Genomic DNA, 18,108 nt, shown 5'->3' with positions numbered 1-18,108 from the left:
AAACACCATTTAAAATGATGCTGTTTGGGGGTGGATTCCAGCATCACTTGTTTAAACTAGGGAGCTCAGATTCTCCTTTTAAATCCACCTTAAAGGGAGAGTCTGGGCCCCCCCAGTTTAAGTAACATTGAAAGTGATGCTGTTTCCCCCAATTGGGGGGACTGGATACAACACCATAAAATGTTTTCATAGCAGTAATAAAACATTTTGAAAGCATTTTGAAAATGTTTTCCAAATATTATTTCGGCTGTGTGGCATGGCCAATTGCTATGTTCAGATTTGTGAGTTGGGGGATGTTCTATAATGTGATGGTGACTTTGAAACGACCTGGTGGAAAAAATTATTGTTTGGTCATGGTGGGGGTCACCCGTGGGGGGGGGGGCATCAAACTCAGGTTTTGCCCAGGGCTCAAGTTTGCCTAGGTACGCCCCTGCCCCCAAGTCCTTGACAAATTGAAGATGGGGTTAAAAAAGAATTTTACATAGGTCAGATTGAAGGGTGTCCATAGGTTTAAAAACCTTGCCTGAGTTTATTTTGGATTGCAGCAGATGTGCGGAAAAATTTGACTTGGAAGGTTCGTTTTACTGACTGTAGATTAATCAAAAGATAAATATGCTTTTTGGGGTGGAGGGAAAATTTCCCATGGAAAGGTAAATAACCGAGCTTCGCTTTTTCCAACAGTGGCCAGTCTGAAAATACAAAGATTATGTTCCCTCTGGTCTCCTGTGAATCTAGGGCTGATTCCGCATGGGCCAAAAACAGCGGTGTGAAAATGGTGTGAAAACAGTATAAACCCTTTTACACCATTTTCACACTGCTGTTTTTGGCCCATGCGGAATCAGCCTAGTATTCAGAAGTACATTTTACTGTCTTTATACTTGGAGGCCTCAATCCATCAATATGGCTTAGCAGCACTGAGCGATATCTCTGTTATGAACTTGTCTGAATTTTTTGAAAGCCACATTGCTAGCTCCGCACTTTGGGCTCTGAATGCCAAACATTAATCATATGAAGAATATCATTTTCTTCAGAAGCAATTGCCAATCAGCTGCATTGAGTAACCTGAAGTTGTAGTAGTCAGAGGCTCATTCCGCACATGCAGAATAATGCACTTTCAAACTGCTTTCAGTGCTCTTTGAAGATGGGCAGAACGGCAAAATCCATTTGCAAACAGTTGTGAAAGTGGATTGAAAACACATTATTTTGCGTGTGTGGAAGGGGCCAGAGATATTAAAATGACCTTCTCTTCAAAGCATTTGAACATTTCTAACCTGTTTCCTCTCTCATTCCTCCTCCTCCCTCTTCAGTTAATGGCATGTCAAATTAGAGGACAAAACTACATAACAGGGGTCTCATGGCACCTCAGAGACTAACAAACATTTCTCCCAACATGGGTTTTATTGTAGACTAGAGTCCAATTCAGAATGCAATCTAGAGGGCTCTAGTCCATGAATGTTTGTTTAGTCTTTGAGGAACCACAAGACTTTTCTTTACGTTAAACATTTTAATTCTCTTCCTCTTTTATCAAGTATCACAACAACACGGTGAGGTGGGATGGGCAGAAAGGGTATAAGTGGGCCAAGATCATCCAGAGAATTCCGTGACTGACTGGGGGATTTGAACCCAAGCATCTCCACTTGGATGCTTTTAATTATAGTACACATTGGGTACCATAATTATTGTACTATATATATATAGTACACACACACACACACACATATATATAGTACACACACACACACACACATATATATATATAGTACACACACACACACACACATATAAACCTTTAATAGCATAATTAAAACAACAACAGCAAAATAACAGCAACGATGGCGGCACCAGTGTGAGTTGGCCAGTAAACAACGAACAACTTGAACAGGTCAAACATTTTAAATATTTGGGTCTCCATTTTAATTACAATTCCTCTTGGGTTACCCAAAGGAAATTGGCTATTGAATCAAGCAAACTTAGTTGCAAGGCCATCAGTCCCTATTTTCGCACCACAGGCCATGAATTTGTACCTGCAGCCATTAAGGCATTTAATGCTAAAATCACCATGCAATTACTGTACGGAATCCCAGTGGGGATACAAGCATGGAGTTGTGACATAGAAAGAGTTCAATCGTGGTTTCTCTACAGCATACTTGGCCTACCTCATTCGGTCCCAGTTATGGTACTACATACGATGTTGCCACATTTCTCCCTGAGCCTATCCTTGTGCCTTCTAAACAGCAGCCAGATGCATGGAATAGAAAAGGTGCAAAGGGATGCTGCAGTGCAAAGGGATGTCTTTTCATATTGGGGACATTCCATAAACTTATAGTTTGTGACTTTCTCCCATGTTTGTTTGGGAATATCTGTGACCAGCACAGCCCCCTCAACAGTAGGACTGGGGGATTGACTGTTTCTGTTCTGGATTCAGAGGACTTAGGAGAGAGGGTCTTCTCCGCTGCTTTGTTTACTGTCTTGGTTTTCTCTTTGTAGGGCGTGCATATTTGCAGTATAGAACATTCCAAAACGTGACCCTCCACTTGCAGTCGGAAGTGGTACAGTCTCTTTGATGACCTCAACATGATAGTACCTCATTCTCCTGTACATGTGAACCAGTCTAAGATGGCTTCCGCATCTTTATATGTCAGAGCTGCCCCCTTTTAAGTGCTACATGCCTTTGATAAGATCTACCAACGTCCAGGTGAGGCCTAAAGTTCTCCAGGTTTTCAACAGCTCTTCAAATGACATGGAATAGCAAATGGCAGCTTTGGAGGGATGCCCTCTATGGCATCAGTCAGGAGCTCCAGCTTCTCCAGGCACTGTCTCCACGTTTTCCCCAAGCCAGTGTTGGCAACACTAAGGCCCATTCCGCACGGGCCAATAAACACAGGTTGAGGACGGTAAAAAAACAATTTTAGGGAGGAACTTTGCATGGATCCTGCCCCTAAAGCGAGTCTGCCTTGTATTATTTTCCCCAAACCAGGTTTTTTGAGAATCATACTATCCACGAGTCTTTTGAAAAATCATGGGCTTGCAAGGGAACAGCTGGGCAGGAGGCGCTTTATTTGGCTGTGTGTTCCTTAAATTGTTTTTCCTGGCTTGCCTCTGGGTAGCCATGCAGGTGCACATGGTCGTATCGTGGTATCATGAAGGGTGTGGTGAGGGCATTCCGGGGGCGTAGTGGGGGGGGTCCAGGGCAGGGGCATTTTGGGGCGGGACGGGGGCGGAGGGCGCACCAGTGCACCGGGCGCTTTCCCCCCTTGCTATGCCTATGATCCCCCCAGAATTACAGCTCACCTCCAGCCTACAGAGATCAGTTCTCTTTGATAAAATGGATGATTTGGAGAGTGGATTGTGTGGCGTTGTACCCTATTGAGGTCTCTGTCCCCCACGGGCTCCGTTCCCAAATCTCCAGGAGTTTTCCAACCTGGATCTGACAACCTTACCCCTCCCCCCCCCCCATCAATTTCCAGTAGGGTCCTGGCAACACTCATAGTATATCATCTGATTACCAGATGCTGCAACTGCTAATCAGGTTCTCAAGAATATCTGACTGAGGGCTAAATGCCAAAAAAAGAGAGGAGTGACCAATCAGAATGTTAAGCCAAAATGTAAAGCCAGGAAAAAATTATTCTGGCTACTGTTTTTGTTATTTCTCTTCCTGGCAACCCCAATGTACTCACCCTGCCTGCTTCTTTAGAACATAAGAACAAGCCAGCTGGATCAGACCAGAGTCCATCTAGTCCAGCTCTCTGCTACTCGCAGTGGCCCATCAGGTGCCTTTGGGAGCTCACCTGCAGGATGTGAAAGCAATGGCCTTCTGCGGCTGTTGCTCCCGAGCACCTGGACTGTTAAGGCATTTGCAATCTCAGATCAAAGAGGATCAGGATTGGTAGCCATAAATCGACTTCTCCTCCATAAATCTGTCCAAGCCCCTTTTAAAGCTATCCAGGTGAGTGGCCATCACCACCTCCTGTGGCAGCATATTCCAAACACCAATCACACGTTGCGTGAAGAAGTGTTTCCTTTTAATAGTCCTAATTGTTCCCCCCAGCATTTTCAATGAATGCCCCCTGGTTCTAGTATTGACGAAAGAGAGAAAAATTTCTCTCTGTCAACATTTTCTACCCCATGCATAATTTTATAGGCTTCAATCATATCCCCCCTCAGACGTCTCCTCTCCAAACTAAAGAGTCCCAAACACTGCAGCCTCTCTTTCTTTCCTTCTTACACATCATCAACCTACCTACCTTTCATCTGGCCACCATCCTTCGCTATATGAATTATTTCACGTATACCTTACCCATATCTCCAATGGGAATCCAAAGCAGCTTACGTTTTCTCCTCCGTTTTCTTCTCACAGCAACCCATTGAGGTAGGTGCGCAACGCACCGGGCAAGGTACTCCTGACCAAGGGAACCTAGCAAGCTTCTGGGGCAGTGTGAATTAGAATCCCCAGCAATGAGGACTCTGGCCTACAAATGCTAATACCACAATAAATCTATTTGTTTTTAAGGTGCCACAAGATTTTGTTTTGGTGGTAAGTAGTTGGGAGATCCTGCCCTTAAAAGTTTAGGCAGATGATTTCTGCATAACAGATCTCTCGTGAAATGGAGAGCAGGGCGGGAGGGCGGGGCGGGGGCTGAGCCTGCTTTCTTCAACCCAGCAGGCAATCTTATTTAGGAAGGGCACTCTGCACATGATTAAAGGTACTTTTTCTTTCATAATCTGTTGAAATAGACACACCAGCTTTGCATTGGTTTGAACAAGAACAACAAAAGTGAAAACCTGATGCTTATCGGCAGGGATATGATACAACCTGTCCTGGATGGCCCAGGTTAGCTCCATCTCCTAACATCTCAGAAGCTGAGCAGGATTTGCAGAGGCAGGCGATGGCAAACCACCTCTGTCAGGGCGCTTCCACACATGCCGAATAATGCACTTTCTTTTATATTTTACACTTCTATCCTGCCAATCTCCCAAGCGACTCGAGGTGGCTTACAAATGTATAAAAATATAAGAGCAATACAAAACATAAACATTAAAAAACTAGTTAATCACTTGCAATGCACTTTGCAGCTGGCTGTAACTGTGACACCCCAAAAAATCCACTTTTGAAGGATCCTTAAAGTGCACTGAAAGTAGATCGGAGGCACAGTATTCAGTAGGGGTGAACCTATGGGCCCCTTGCCTTGAAAACCCATAAGAACATAAGAACGAGCCTGCTGGATCAGACCAGAGTCCATCTAGTCCAGCACTCTGCTACTCGCAGTGGCCCACCAGGTGCCTTTGGGAGCTCACATGCAGGAGGTGAAAGCAATGGCCTTCTGCTGTTGCTGCTGCTCCGGAGCACCTCGTCTGCTAAGGCATTTGCAATCTGAGATCAAGGAGGATCAAGATTGGTAGCCATAGATCTGTCCAAACCCTACTATAAATCGACTGTGACTTGATGGTACTTTACACACGTAATCCAGAAGCAGTCTGCCTGGATCGCCTTGAGTTCCCTAACAGAAGAATGCAGGATACAAATGTTAGGTCGCCCTATGAATCATCACTGGGGCTGATTCAGTCAAGGCGGCTATTGAGAGCCCCGGCCCAGTGTCGCCATTGGCCAGTAGAGGGCTCTGGCAGTGTGCTGCGAGGCTCCTTTCTTTGTTTGTAGGGTCAGCCTTTAGGATTGAGTTTCCTGGGTCAGAGGTAGCTGCTGCAAGCCGTCCCCACCTCCTTCCCCTCGTCTCCTTCCATTGTGGAGGGGGAAGCCCGCGCGCGACACCCGCCGAAGGGGGACAGATCTCCGCCCGGGAATGATCCTCTAGCAGCTTTAAATCCATTGGGGAGGGGGGGTGAAGGGGCCGATCCTGGCCGGGGGCTCGCCCCTTCCAGCCGCCGAGGTCTGAGCGCCAGAAAGGGTCGGATTAGCCGCACAAAGGCGCCCTCCTGCTCTCCCCCTTCGCCCACCCCCCAGCCTTGTTTTTGGGTCGCCAGCGGAGAGGGGATTCCGCCGCAGCTCCCTTTGCATGAGCTCCGGTTGCTTTGATCGCCAGGTAGGGATGAGCAACCCCCCCACCCCCCCAGCGTTGCAAAACGAGAGAGGAGCGTGGCCCAGTGGGGGTGGGGAAAGCACCCAGTTTGGGAGCACGCTCAGGTTCGCTCTTCTGCATCGCACCCCTCCGGATCTGGGGGGAAAGAAATGGATCCGGATTGGGGGGGACTAGGAACCAGATCGCTTCTTGCTGGCCCCCGCTGACGGCGCACCGTTGTCGGCTCTAGCCCCGTGCTCGCGCTGCAGCCCTAATCCGCATACTGTGGCTGGCAGATCTCATTTCCGGGGTGGGGGTGGGGGGTGGGGGTGGGTTAGACTGGGCCTGTCAGTATGTGGCAGATTGAGGAAGAGTGCTCTGAGCATGTGCAGAGAGCCGTTCCCTTCTAGCGTGGCCCTCCTGGGCACACCACTCTTTAGACTTAGGACTCTGTTTTGCAGGGCACCAAACACACGTGAAGGGTGACCTATTTTTCAGCATGTACAGAGGGCTTGTTCACGGCAGGTCTTGCCAGCAATATGCATGCCAGCGGCCGCTTGTGGTAGGTACTGATTTGTGGATTTACAAACGATACGCACATCCTGTCGGTTTGCTGTTGGTGCCTGAGAAGGGCCCCCAGCCAGCAAAGCAAATCGGAAGGGTTTGAAATTCAAGGCCCTTCGCTTTTCTTAGAGAGGAGCTAGTTTGGAAGAAGGCTGAGATCGGGTATGGGTGCCGGTTAATTGTGACAGATGTCCGCCACCTCTTGTTTTACAGTGTGAAGGGTTGCAAAGCCAACCTTTCACAACCTCTGTGACTCCTTATATAGCCAAGTAATGGATCGGGAACTGGCAGTCCAGGAGCTAAATCCAGCCGTTCCAGAGGTGCCAGCAGCCTGCTTCCCCTCTTCTGTGGCAGCACAGAACAAGACATGCAGTGTTCTTTAGAAGAAGAAGAAGAGTTTGGATTTATATCCCCCCTTTCTCTCCTGCAGGAGACTCAAAGGGGCTTACAATCTCCTTGCCCTTCCCCCCTCACAACAAACACCCTGTGAGGTGGGTGGGGCTGAGAGAGCTCCGAGAAGCTGTGACAAGCCCAAGGTCACCCAGCTGGCATGTGTGGGAGTGTACAGGCTCAATTCCCCAGATAAGCCTCCACAGCTCAGGCGGCAGAGCTGGGAATCAAACCCGGTTCCTCCAGATTAGATACACGAGCTCTTAACCTCATACGCCACTGCTTCTCCTTTAGGGGATGCTGCAGTGTGTTCTCACCTATTGCCACGGGTTGCATCTGAAACTATGAAGGACTGTGGCAGGCGGTGCTTTTGGCTTGCGTGGAGGCCCTGCGGGAGGTTGCGTGTAGGCCATTTCGTTTTTGTGACTGCGCAAAGGACTGTCGCGGTGCACCCCATGCTTGGCCTGCCTCACCGCTTCCCCAACAAGGAGGACTAGAAACTTACTCTTAACATATTTTAAAACAGTAAAAGGGAGCTGAATGCTGCAAGCAGTTCCAATAGGCAAGTTTGGTCTTTTCTGTCCTTCTGACACATACATGACCCAGAAAGCAGTGCAACTGTACATAGCGCACAGCTGAACAGCAGCCCTGAAAAAGCTATTTAGCTCCAGGCTTTTGTGCTAGAGCTCCAACCTAGCCAGAAATAGCTGGTTTCTCTTCCGAGTGCAATCAAAAGCAATTGGCCTGTATATTGCCAGTTACCGACAGAGGGCTTGTTCCTGCGTTCATTTTTGTCCTGTTGCACCTTTGAGTAGGGAAACAAGTAAAAATAGTGGAAACATTCAAAAGTGACACAGACACTTAGAATTTGCTTTGGGGGTGCCACAATTTCCATGCATCAGATCAACTATGAAAGTTTTAAGTTTAGAGTTGGATGAAGGCACTGGCTACGATGATGTCAATTCATTTGTAATTTACCAATTGATCCTTCCTGCTTCTTAAAAAAAAACGTCATTGATTTCCTACTAGGTAAGAAGAAGAGACAAAATGAGTCGAATGGAGGAGAACTACAGCCCGGAGGAGGCTCGATCGCAGCTCGTGACTAAACGTAAACTCCTTAAGATGTTAAGCTTAAGTCCCGGACACAGTCACTCTCGCGGAGCTGAGGTGAGGGAGAAGAAAATTCAGTCGATGGCATGGCCAGTGAAACCTGTTCAAACCATCAAGAAACGCAAAGTCTTTTTGGTCCATCGGGGGACTCAAACGGAAGAGATCCCTGACATTTGCATTGAGTGCGGGAAAGTGTTCATCCAGAACTCGAGCCTCATCAGTCAGTGGCAAGCGCAGCCCGAGGATAAGCCGCACAAGTGCTCTGAATGTGGGAAAAGCTTTACAGTCCGCTCCAGCTTGAACCGGCACCAGAGAATCCACACAGGGGAGAAGCCTTATATATGTCTCGACTGTGGCAAACGGTTCAACGATAAATCAAACCTCACCCAGCACCAGCGAATCCACACAGGCGAGAAGCCCTACGAGTGTATTGACTGTGGCAAAAGCTACAGCCGCAGCTCACACAAGAAGAAACACTTGAAGGACTCAATGGAAGAACAGCTGGAAACCTCCGCCTCAGGTGAAGATGTTGCCGACGTCAGCAGCGGGGGTGGTGAGAAACCGAAACCAAAGCAGAAGCCGGAGGTGCTGAACACCTGCACAGAATGCCTGCGGAGCTTCAGCCACAACGCTGACCTTATCAAACACATGCGCATCCACACAGGGGAGAAGCCCTACAAGTGCAACATATGTGAGAAAAGCTTCAACGTCAGCTCCAACCTCTTCAGACACCAGAGGATCCACACAGGCGAGAAGCCATATGTATGCTCCGAGTGTGGGAATTGCTTCACTGACAAATCCACCCTAGTTCAGCACCACCGGATCCACACTGGGGAGAAGCCGTATGCGTGCCAGTTTTGTGGCAAATGTTTCAGCCACAGCTCCCACCACAAGAGACATGAGAAAATCCATAACAGAGAGAACCCATTGTTTGCTTATCCTGTCCCATTGTTTTAACAGGTTGTTCTCACGGTGTGGGAGGAAGCAGTGAGGTAGAGGACTGTGTGCCTCAATGAGCTTATTATTTTGAAGGTTACAGAAATTACCAGTTTGAGTGCTAGCAGACCATCAAAAGACTCACCTGTGACCCAACAGAACTACTGGATATCAATGTGTTAAGTCTACAATATCTTTAAGGAGCTCAGAATGTGCTGTTTGTTCCAGTGGATGCTCAAAATTTACAGAACGTTGGCATTCACAATGAAACGTTAGTTAACTTAGCGTGAATGTTTGAAAACAGAGTTCCCCAGCTTTGAAGTTTCTGCCCTCGAACGCTGACAGTCCCATTGAGGTGACAGTCAGCATTCATTGGCTGAGTTTCGGCAGGTGCTGACAGTCACATGTGAATAGCGACCTTCACCAAAATATGGATGTTTTCTATAATATATCTAATATTTCCAAACAATTCCTTGAATGGAATATTGTGAGAATTTGGGGATGTTGTATCGTAACATTTGAGGTATATGCGTGTGTGCCGTCAAGTCACCGCTGACTTTTGGCGACCCTGTAGGGTCTTCAAGGCCAGAGGTGGTTTCCCATTGTTTGCATCCGTTGTCATAACCCTGGTATTCCTTGGAGGTCACCCAATGAAGTACTTCTGAGATCTGAGGAGATCAGGCTAGCCTGGGCTATCCAAGTCAGGTTATGTAGTCAAGGTAATGTAGAATTAATACACTGATATTCAGTCATTGCATTGAGTTGTGGGCGAAGCCTCTGTTGATCCCTCTCCAGGGTATTTTGGTTCACTGGACCTCTGTTTTTCTTTCTGGCTTTTCCGACTACCTACGCAAACAAGACTGCAGGTTTTTCTTTGAGGAAAAAGACTTCCAATCTCTATGCAAAGACTCTCGCATGATGGAGAACCTACCCAGTTATTTTAGGAGATAGTGCTAGTAGTAAATTAATCCTGGTAGCCTTATGCTTTGGGGCTTAACTTTTGGGTGGTAGCTCCCAACCATTGGATCCTGCTATATTAATTGTCTGATAAATTAGGAAAAAAGCCTATGTTTGGTAGAAATCCATGTGCCAAGTAGGTTTTTACAGAAAATTCATCTGGTAAACTAAATAGGTTGAATTTTCTTGAGGCCTGCACAAAAAGGCATGATTTTCAGACCTTGGAACTGTGCATTTCCCCCCCTGCCCTTTGCTGCCCTTTTTCAGCAGCATGGCTTGTAGAAATGAACATTGGAGGCAGAAGAGGTATGTTGTTCTATAGCAACAGGAAGACAAATTGTGCTTCTGACACCTGAGAGACTGAGTGGTTATTGTGGCCTCAGATTTCACAGGCAACAGATGCCATCATGTGCTCACCCAGTGGACTGAGAAGGTGGGATGGGGATGTGTGTCTCTGTAAAGTATATAAATATATACACACACAGGTTAAAAACCAAATTAACAAGTTCAAAGCGAAAGGTAACACAACATGCCCAGATTACTGGACCACTGAACGTATGAAAACAAAGTCTAATGAAATAAAGAACAGTTTACATTTTTGTAGCAAGTTAAACCACCCATAATCCTTATTCAGACCCAGAGAAATGTTACGAAATTTGTTAACGAGTTCTTTTAGAAGTCTTCTTAATTTGAGAATCACAGCTCTACGGACCAAGAAGGAGTGTTCTGGAAGACTGCAACATTCACTCATTGGTTTCTGTATACCTGGTTTCTGTCCAGAAGTGTGTGATCTACCAAACTCCAGCCAGACTGGAGAAAAGTTTTTTTTTTAATTTGAATCTCCACTCAGCCCTGGGCCCAGTGGGCAAAGTCTCTACCTCTGTCTCTCTGCGCCTCCTCTGTAAAAACAGGAGAACTGGTGGTTTATTTAGCTGGGTAGTTGTGCTTAACTATTGAAATAAGGTTTGTGACTCACCCTGAGCATTAGAAATAAGGTGGGCCTAATGAATTTAGAGCTAACAGAGGTAGCATGAAATGGAAACTATGAAAGTAACACAATGGGAAAATTTGGAATTAGCTGTCCATAGAAGACTGTTGTTTGCTATATCTAAGTAATTTTTGTGGTTAGCTTTTATCCTTTTCTGTAGGCATCCTTTATGAAAATGTTTGTCATGAATAGAATGTCTGCTAGGAAACCTAACCTTGGCTCTTTTGACATATAGCAGTTGATTAAATATTTTGGACGATTGACTTTTTAAAAAATCCTACTGAATGAGATCTAGAGGGGCAAAGGACAATGTCCCCTAATTCTACAAATACAAGGAAACAAAACCCATTATTTCTATACCTATCCATGTGTCCTGCATTCATTCTTTACGAATTCATTTTTTTAATTTCTGTCTGCTGTCTGTGTTTTGTACTCCAGAGGGCAAACTCTTGGCTAATATAGTGGGCGTCAGAATATTTCCACTATTATCTGTAGATTATTCTTTTTCAAGCATTGAGTGTGAAAAGTTTTTGTTCCTGTTTTGAATCGAGTCAACTTTACACAACATCATACATTACAAATGCTTCTGCTGCCCTGTTCGCCCACATCGTTGCTAAAATTCACCTGCGGTGCTATCGTAGCCTTACGGTTTGTGATTCGGTGTTGGTGCGGCGCTTGATAAACCCTCTCCTCAGTATTTTTGTGCTAGACGTTGGATTAGGCCACAGTGATCTCTCTCTTTTGAAAACCATCAGTTACGGACCCAAGAGTTCAACAGAAATACAAGAGGGTGTTGTTGTTATTTTTAACAGAACAGTAACCATGTGAGTGTGCTGCCCAAAATCCTGTGTCAGCAAATTTTTTTGTTCTTGCACTGGCAAAGAGGATGACTTTTAAAAAAACAGCGTAGATAAATAAATGGATGATCGGTCTTATCAAGGGCTATTAGCCATGCCAACTAAGTAGAACTTACAGGTTGTGGCTGAGGCAGAATACCTCTGCCCCCCCCCCCCCCCGATCCTGGTGAAGGCAAACTCCCATTAGGGCCAGCTAATGAGTTTCCCAAGGACATTTGTCTGGCCACTGTTGAACAAAATCCTCATGCTTTTATGTGCATCAGATAATGATATAGATCACCTGTGTCCTTCTCCCTCCCAAATTCCCATAATATGATTCTCAATACTCCTAACCTTAGTGGTGACTGTGGGTGACATGTTTTGCCAGAATTCCATAAAGATTTGCCAGTACTTGGTACCCATCTATTCCTCTCGACTTTCATCCACCATGTTTCCCAATGTACAAAGACATCTCTCCTCCCACCCCAGTATTCCCCAATACAAGGGTTTCAACAGTTTGCACACTGAACAAAGGGGTGGGGGGTGGGATGCTCATGCAAGATCTCAACAAGAGTGTTTTATGGAAGACCTTAAGCTTTAGATTGGGGAGGGGGGGAGTGAAGTTTTCCCTGAGTTACTGCAATTAATTTAGAGCACAACGATGTGTATGTGTAGTTCACATCTTTCCTTTTAAAGAAACAACAACAGGTGATTTGGTGTAATGATTTTAAAGCAAGCCTTGCGATTGAATTGAGAGTTATAATAACTGACATAGTATCTAAGCATTTCCCTGGTGAATGAAACCTTAATTAAAAAACAAAATAAACCAAGGTTTGCTATTGTGCTATCTGCCTTCTTTTCCCCTTTCTCGGTTTGGGACGCCTTCAGCTGTCATATGAATGTCTCTCGTTTGACATACAGGCTCCACTTCAAAGGGGAGCTCATAACCTGCTTGAGCATCTGAATAGTTCAGATGCTGGTCGCTTTCTGCCCTTTTCAGGTTGGGTGCTTGGAGATTTAACTGTACCTGCTTTAGGGAAAAAATGGGGGCTGCTTCTGCTTTTCTTGGTGATTCTTGCTTAGTATGGTCATTCACCTCCTTTCTCACTTTTTATGGATAAGAAGAAGAGGAAGAGTTTGGATTTATATCCCCCCTTTCTCTCCTGTAGGAGACTCAAAGGGGCTTACAATCTCCTTGCCCTTCCCCCCCTCACAACAAACACCCTGTGAGGTAGGTGGGGCTGAGAGAGCTCCGAGAAGCTGTGACTAGCCCAAGGTCACCCAGCTGGCGTGTTGTGGGAGTGTACAGGCTAATCTGAATTCCCCAGATAAGCCTCCACAGCTCAGGCGGCAGAGCGGGGAATCAAACCCGGTTCCTCCAGATTAGATACACGAGCTCTTAACCTCCTATGCCACTGCTGCGCCACTGCAGGAAGCCACACTCTGGATCTCTGTTGGGGTGATTTTTTAAAATATATATATATATATTTTAACACACTGGATCTTAAAATTACAACACTGGTACTCAGAACATTACATATTTTTAAAATTCATTACCTTCTAACATTGAATTCCAAAACAGCAATAATTATCTAGTAAGCAGTTACATCTTAGTCAATAACAAATTGATATTCTTACTGTTATTGTTGTTGCATAACCGATTCAGTCTCAAATAAGACAAACAGTTCCAATTTCTCATCAAACACTTGTTTTGACCATCTATTTACAAGGTTGGGGGTGGGTGGGGTGATTTTCACCAGTTTCTTTCCTCCATGGCGGTTCTCAATAACACCCAAAATGTTGTTCTGGGAGCATGAGGGGTTTCCCAGGAATAGTTGGGGGGCTCCCTTTTTTGTAGCCTTGGAAACCCTGTGTGCTTCTGCAGGTAGAGAAATGGTGTGGAGTGGCGTAACTTGGATAGAACCTTGGCAGGAGAAATGGGGCCACTTAAGTTTTCCCTGTGGGTGGAGAATGAAAGGTGCAAATAGATGAGTGGAACTTGTACCTGAGCACTTCTGTTAGGGGACTTCTTTCCTCTTGGGCAGCTGGCAGCAAACTGAGAATCTGATCTTTCACATTAGAGGCACACTGCTGTGCATGATACGTGTGTTGAATATTATGGAAACAGAGCACATTCTCCTCACTGTCGCAGGAATACTGGAAGATTTTTGTTTATGGGATTGCTGGCCACATGCAAATAGGATTTGCTAAATATAAATGAGAGTTGGTGTCGACGCAGCCTGAATTGTTCATCCAAGCATTCGGGATGAGAGGTTTTGAGAAACCGATGCTATTACCTAGTGGGGCAAAGATAATGGAGCAACATACCGATGTTCCTATAAATACACAGTTGATCAAATTATAAGAAGAGTCAGTGCAGTGTATTGGCTTGGGTGCAGAAGTAGGATTAAGACCTGGGAAACCTCATCCACTTGACTCAGAAACTCACATTATGACCCAAAGCCAGTCATTCTCCCTCAGGCTAGCCTACCTTGCAAGGTTGATATGAGGATAAGATAAAGATCCATGTGTGCCATCTGGAGCAATTACAGGACAGAAATACAAAGACAAAACAGAATAGAAAGTCTCGCTGCGTGCAATGCTTGTGAAAACCAATGACATTTTGTTACAGAACGTTTCACAAGAGGAAGACTTACTGGTCAGGATCAGGTCTTCTATAATGGAGGGGTTCAGGTCACTACTCTGGTCTCCCCATTTTATAGTAACAATAGCGCTGTGAGCTAGCATTTAACATGAGTGATTTGCCAAAGTTCATCTACTGCTGGTTGTATTTGGTCATTGACCATAAATAAAGACTTCACTACTGCTGGTTGTTGTGGGTTTTCCACGCTGTGTGGCCGTGGTCTGGTAGATCTTGTTCCAGACCACGGCCACATACCCAGAAAACAGACCAGGTGATTGGGAGCAACAGCCGCAGAAGGCCATTGCGTTCACATCCTACATGTGAGCTCCCAAAGGCACCTGGTGGGCCACTGCGAGTAGCAGAGAGCTGGACTAGATGGACTTTGGTCTGATCCAGCTGGCTTGTTCTTATGTTCTTATGTTCTTAAACCCACAACAACCAGTTGAATCCAGTTGTGAAAGCCTTCGACAATACATTGATCTACTGCACTTCGGAGCAGACTCTCCCCACCTGGGTTAAATATTTCTACTCACTTCACCTTTTGTTAGCCACTACACCATACTCACACTGTGGCTCACCAATCTGAGTCTAGGTCACCTGCTGTGGAACGTGGTGCTCGATTACAGAGTCAAGGGTTGGCCAGTCTGAGTGATATTCTGCCTGGCTCACAAGTTTTGCCGAACGGCTGTTCCCGTCTCTGCAAAAGGTTGTTAGATGGTCGGGCCTCTGTTGGTCTGGTTCTAGTTTGGTCAGCTCAAGAGTATGAACAAAACTGTTTCTGGGCTTTCCAAAAACTTTGCAAGTTTGTACAGGGACTGTGACTAGTTGAAGAGGGTCAGGCAAAATTTCTGTCACAATGACACAATTAATACAATCTTGGCCAAAGAATGTGTCACAATGACACAATTAATACAATCTTGGCCAAAGAATGTGGAACAGTCACAAGGCCAAAGAATGTGGAACAGTCACAAGGAAGTGAAAGAGTCCCTTTCGTCATAGGGTGAGGGCATGGTAGAATTCCCTGATTTTGTTGACGATACACACATTTTAATTATTTTTATTCATCCCTTTTAGGAGCAATGCATGCAGAACAATTGCCATCTCTGATTCCTATTCTCACTAATGTGAACTGAAACTCCTACATCATACAGAAGAATGCATAGATTTCGCGTGCTGCTCTTGAACCATTCATTTCTTCTCCCCATTAGGGTGGTTAAAGCAGCTAATCCACATTTTTTAGAAAAACAAATCCTTCAATATTCACTCTCCTTTTCCTCCTGTTTAAGGTAGTGACTAGTTTTGGCCTGGGGGCATCTGGCTATGAAAGGAGCCATTCTTTTCATTGAATCAGGAAGTGCCTTCTCTCACTCTATTCACTTATACACTATTCCTGATAATTTCTGGAGCATTTTCCTCACCCCTCTCTTAGGCTGTGAAACAAACCATCAACCTAAAATTTCCAGGTCTACTAGATAACCTCTTTTCTTTGCAGTGCAGGGGTGAAGTGGTTATGAGCTGGGAAGGTGAGGTTTTGTGTGATTGAAATGCTACATAATGGCCACAGAAGAGCTGAGGAAGTTCAACGGCATCACTGGATGCCCTCTGGGCATGTCCCAGTTACTCATTTTTTCCGCTGCCAGTGAGATGGGGACCTATTTCACAGGCTGAAAAGGGTGATGTGTGTTGTCCTTGAAAATTCGAACAGTAATACTTCCCCTCGAGTCCTGAGGCCAAGCTGTTTGTTTATATATTCTGTTTGTTTTAAATTGGAAACAAAAGGCAATTTTACGAAAGCTTTAAAAGTGGTCTCAGTTTGTGATGACCACTTCAAACGAAAATGTAGATCATTGCTGATGGCTTCAGGATTTGTGGTAGATCCAACAGAAAGAGAAAACACTAAAGGAAGATGGTCACTCAAGGCATAATCATCAATAAAAAAACTGGGAAATTGAATCCAAAATTTGAGGGGAAACAAGGACATAATCTATCACACTACAACCATTGACTGACATAAACGTAAAGCCATCTGCATTAGAGAACTTTCTCAAACCATTCAGCCAAAGTTTGTTGAAACGCATAGCAAATTTGGCTAAATTTAGACCTGCAAAATTACTAATTTGATCTTTTGAATGTCGAGCTGCAGGAGTAAATAAAGTCACAAGTCACACTGTCCAATAACGAATACACACAGTTGCCCACTCTAGCGTTAAAATCACCAGCCAAAATTATTTCAATAGAGGGAAAGTTGTTTTCTAGCTCTTCAACATAAGTAATGAAATTTTCCCAAGTTCTCAACAACATAACGTGAGTTAAACCTGTGGGGATATAGACATTTACTATAATCCAAGAAGACTTTCCTAGGTGGATGTTAATGGCTTGAGCTATGGGGGGACAGCTTGGTAGAACTGTGAAGCTGATATATTTGGAAACTAGAATAGTTAAACCACCGGAAGGGCGTCCATATTTTTTTACACTAGAAGCCCTAAGACAGTGTGAAAGATAACCATTAAGGGTTATATCAGTAGATGCCCATGTTTCCTGGAGTAGGATCAAATCAAATTTTCTCAAATAGGTGATATTCTGTTTGTTACATAGGTGTGGGTCAGGGTCAGTTACATGGTGGGTCAGAGAAGCTTTGGATGCCTTCTACTCTGGAGCTAAAGGTACCTGACTTCTGGATGGAGATAAAGACTTGAAAGGAAAAGACTGTGGGGAGGTGAAGTGGGGAAGGTTCGGTTTCCTTCATCCAGGAGCTCTTTTTTCGTGTTTAATAAGTTCCACTTCTGGGTTGCAGTGTCCCAACTGGCGTGGGGTGGAGGACCTGGTCACCAGACCCAAATTGGGGAACTCCTGGAGCTTTGGGGATAGAGACTGGAGAGTACAGGAATGTCAGGGGGGTTCAATGCCAAAGAGTCCAGCCCTCTCAAAGTATCCATTTTCTTGAGGGGAACTAACCTGTGAAGTCTGGAGAAGAGCTCCAATTCTGGTGGATCGCCAGATTCCACCTGCAGGCCACCATCCCAAGTCCAACTATTTTGGTGGCCAATGGAGCAGAGAAATGAACAATCAAGGGAGTCGACAAGAGGATAAACAAACATGGCTACCCCTGCTTGGGCTTGGATCCCGTGGTAAATTTCCGCTAACGGAAGAGGGGAGGTTTTTTGCCAGTTCTCCTCCCACTGGGGACTTCCTGCTCACCTCTTGGGCTACTTGGTTTTTTTGGGCTACAGTGGGAGAGGGAGGCAAGGAGGACTTATTCTACTGACAGAAATGCCTTCCGTTTGTAGAGATTTACCGTTAGCTCATATTTTTCGCAGAATCCAAGCTCTCGTCAGACTTTGTCCCTCACTGACAATGAAGGACACCTGGGCATTTATTTAAAATATATTTACGTTTATATATTCATTTTTATTTATTTAAAACATTTCCCACCCAAATTGTGTCCACGTTCTCTTACAGTGAACCAAGGCAGTTAAACAATCAAGGTGCAATGTCTTGAAACTGTCAGGTAACCCAGCACCTCGGTTACCTCCCAACTCCCTTATCTGAGTCTTTGAAGCTATAAGCAGCTCGATCTAAGTTCTCAAAGAGAGAAACTTCCATTTTTTAAAAAATTAGGCCTTAGTGTGAACCTGTGTTTGAATTTAGCAAAAAACTCCTTTAAAGGAC

At 45.2% G+C, this 18,108-nt stretch overlaps 1 protein-coding gene across 2 annotated transcripts; it reads left to right on the top strand.

Moving 5' to 3' along the window:
* Window positions 1–5,686: 5,686 nt before the first annotated feature.
* LOC125430004 (zinc finger protein OZF-like) lies at window positions 5,687–12,625 on the top strand. 2 transcript variants are annotated; one of them, XM_048491654.1, is made up of 3 exons: window positions 5,687–6,038; window positions 6,476–6,576; window positions 7,998–12,625. In XM_048491654.1, exons 2-3 carry the CDS (start codon window positions 6,514–6,516, stop codon window positions 9,033–9,035), a joined length of 1,101 nt encoding a protein of 366 aa, XP_048347611.1. In that variant the 5' UTR covers window positions 5,687–6,038; window positions 6,476–6,513; the 3' UTR covers window positions 9,036–12,625. The 2 variants fall into 2 exon arrangements, with proteins under 2 accessions (XP_048347611.1, XP_048347614.1); XM_048491657.1 differs by lacking the exon at window positions 6,476–6,576.
* Window positions 12,626–18,108: the final 5,483 nt, after the last annotated feature.

Source organism: Sphaerodactylus townsendi, linkage group LG03, assembly GCF_021028975.2.
Source record: "Sphaerodactylus townsendi isolate TG3544 linkage group LG03, MPM_Stown_v2.3, whole genome shotgun sequence".
Taxonomy (NCBI): Eukaryota; Metazoa; Chordata; class Lepidosauria; order Squamata; family Sphaerodactylidae; genus Sphaerodactylus; species Sphaerodactylus townsendi.
Note: the sequence above shows the minus strand (reverse complement) of the source record. Positions and strands in the feature narration are given on the sequence as shown.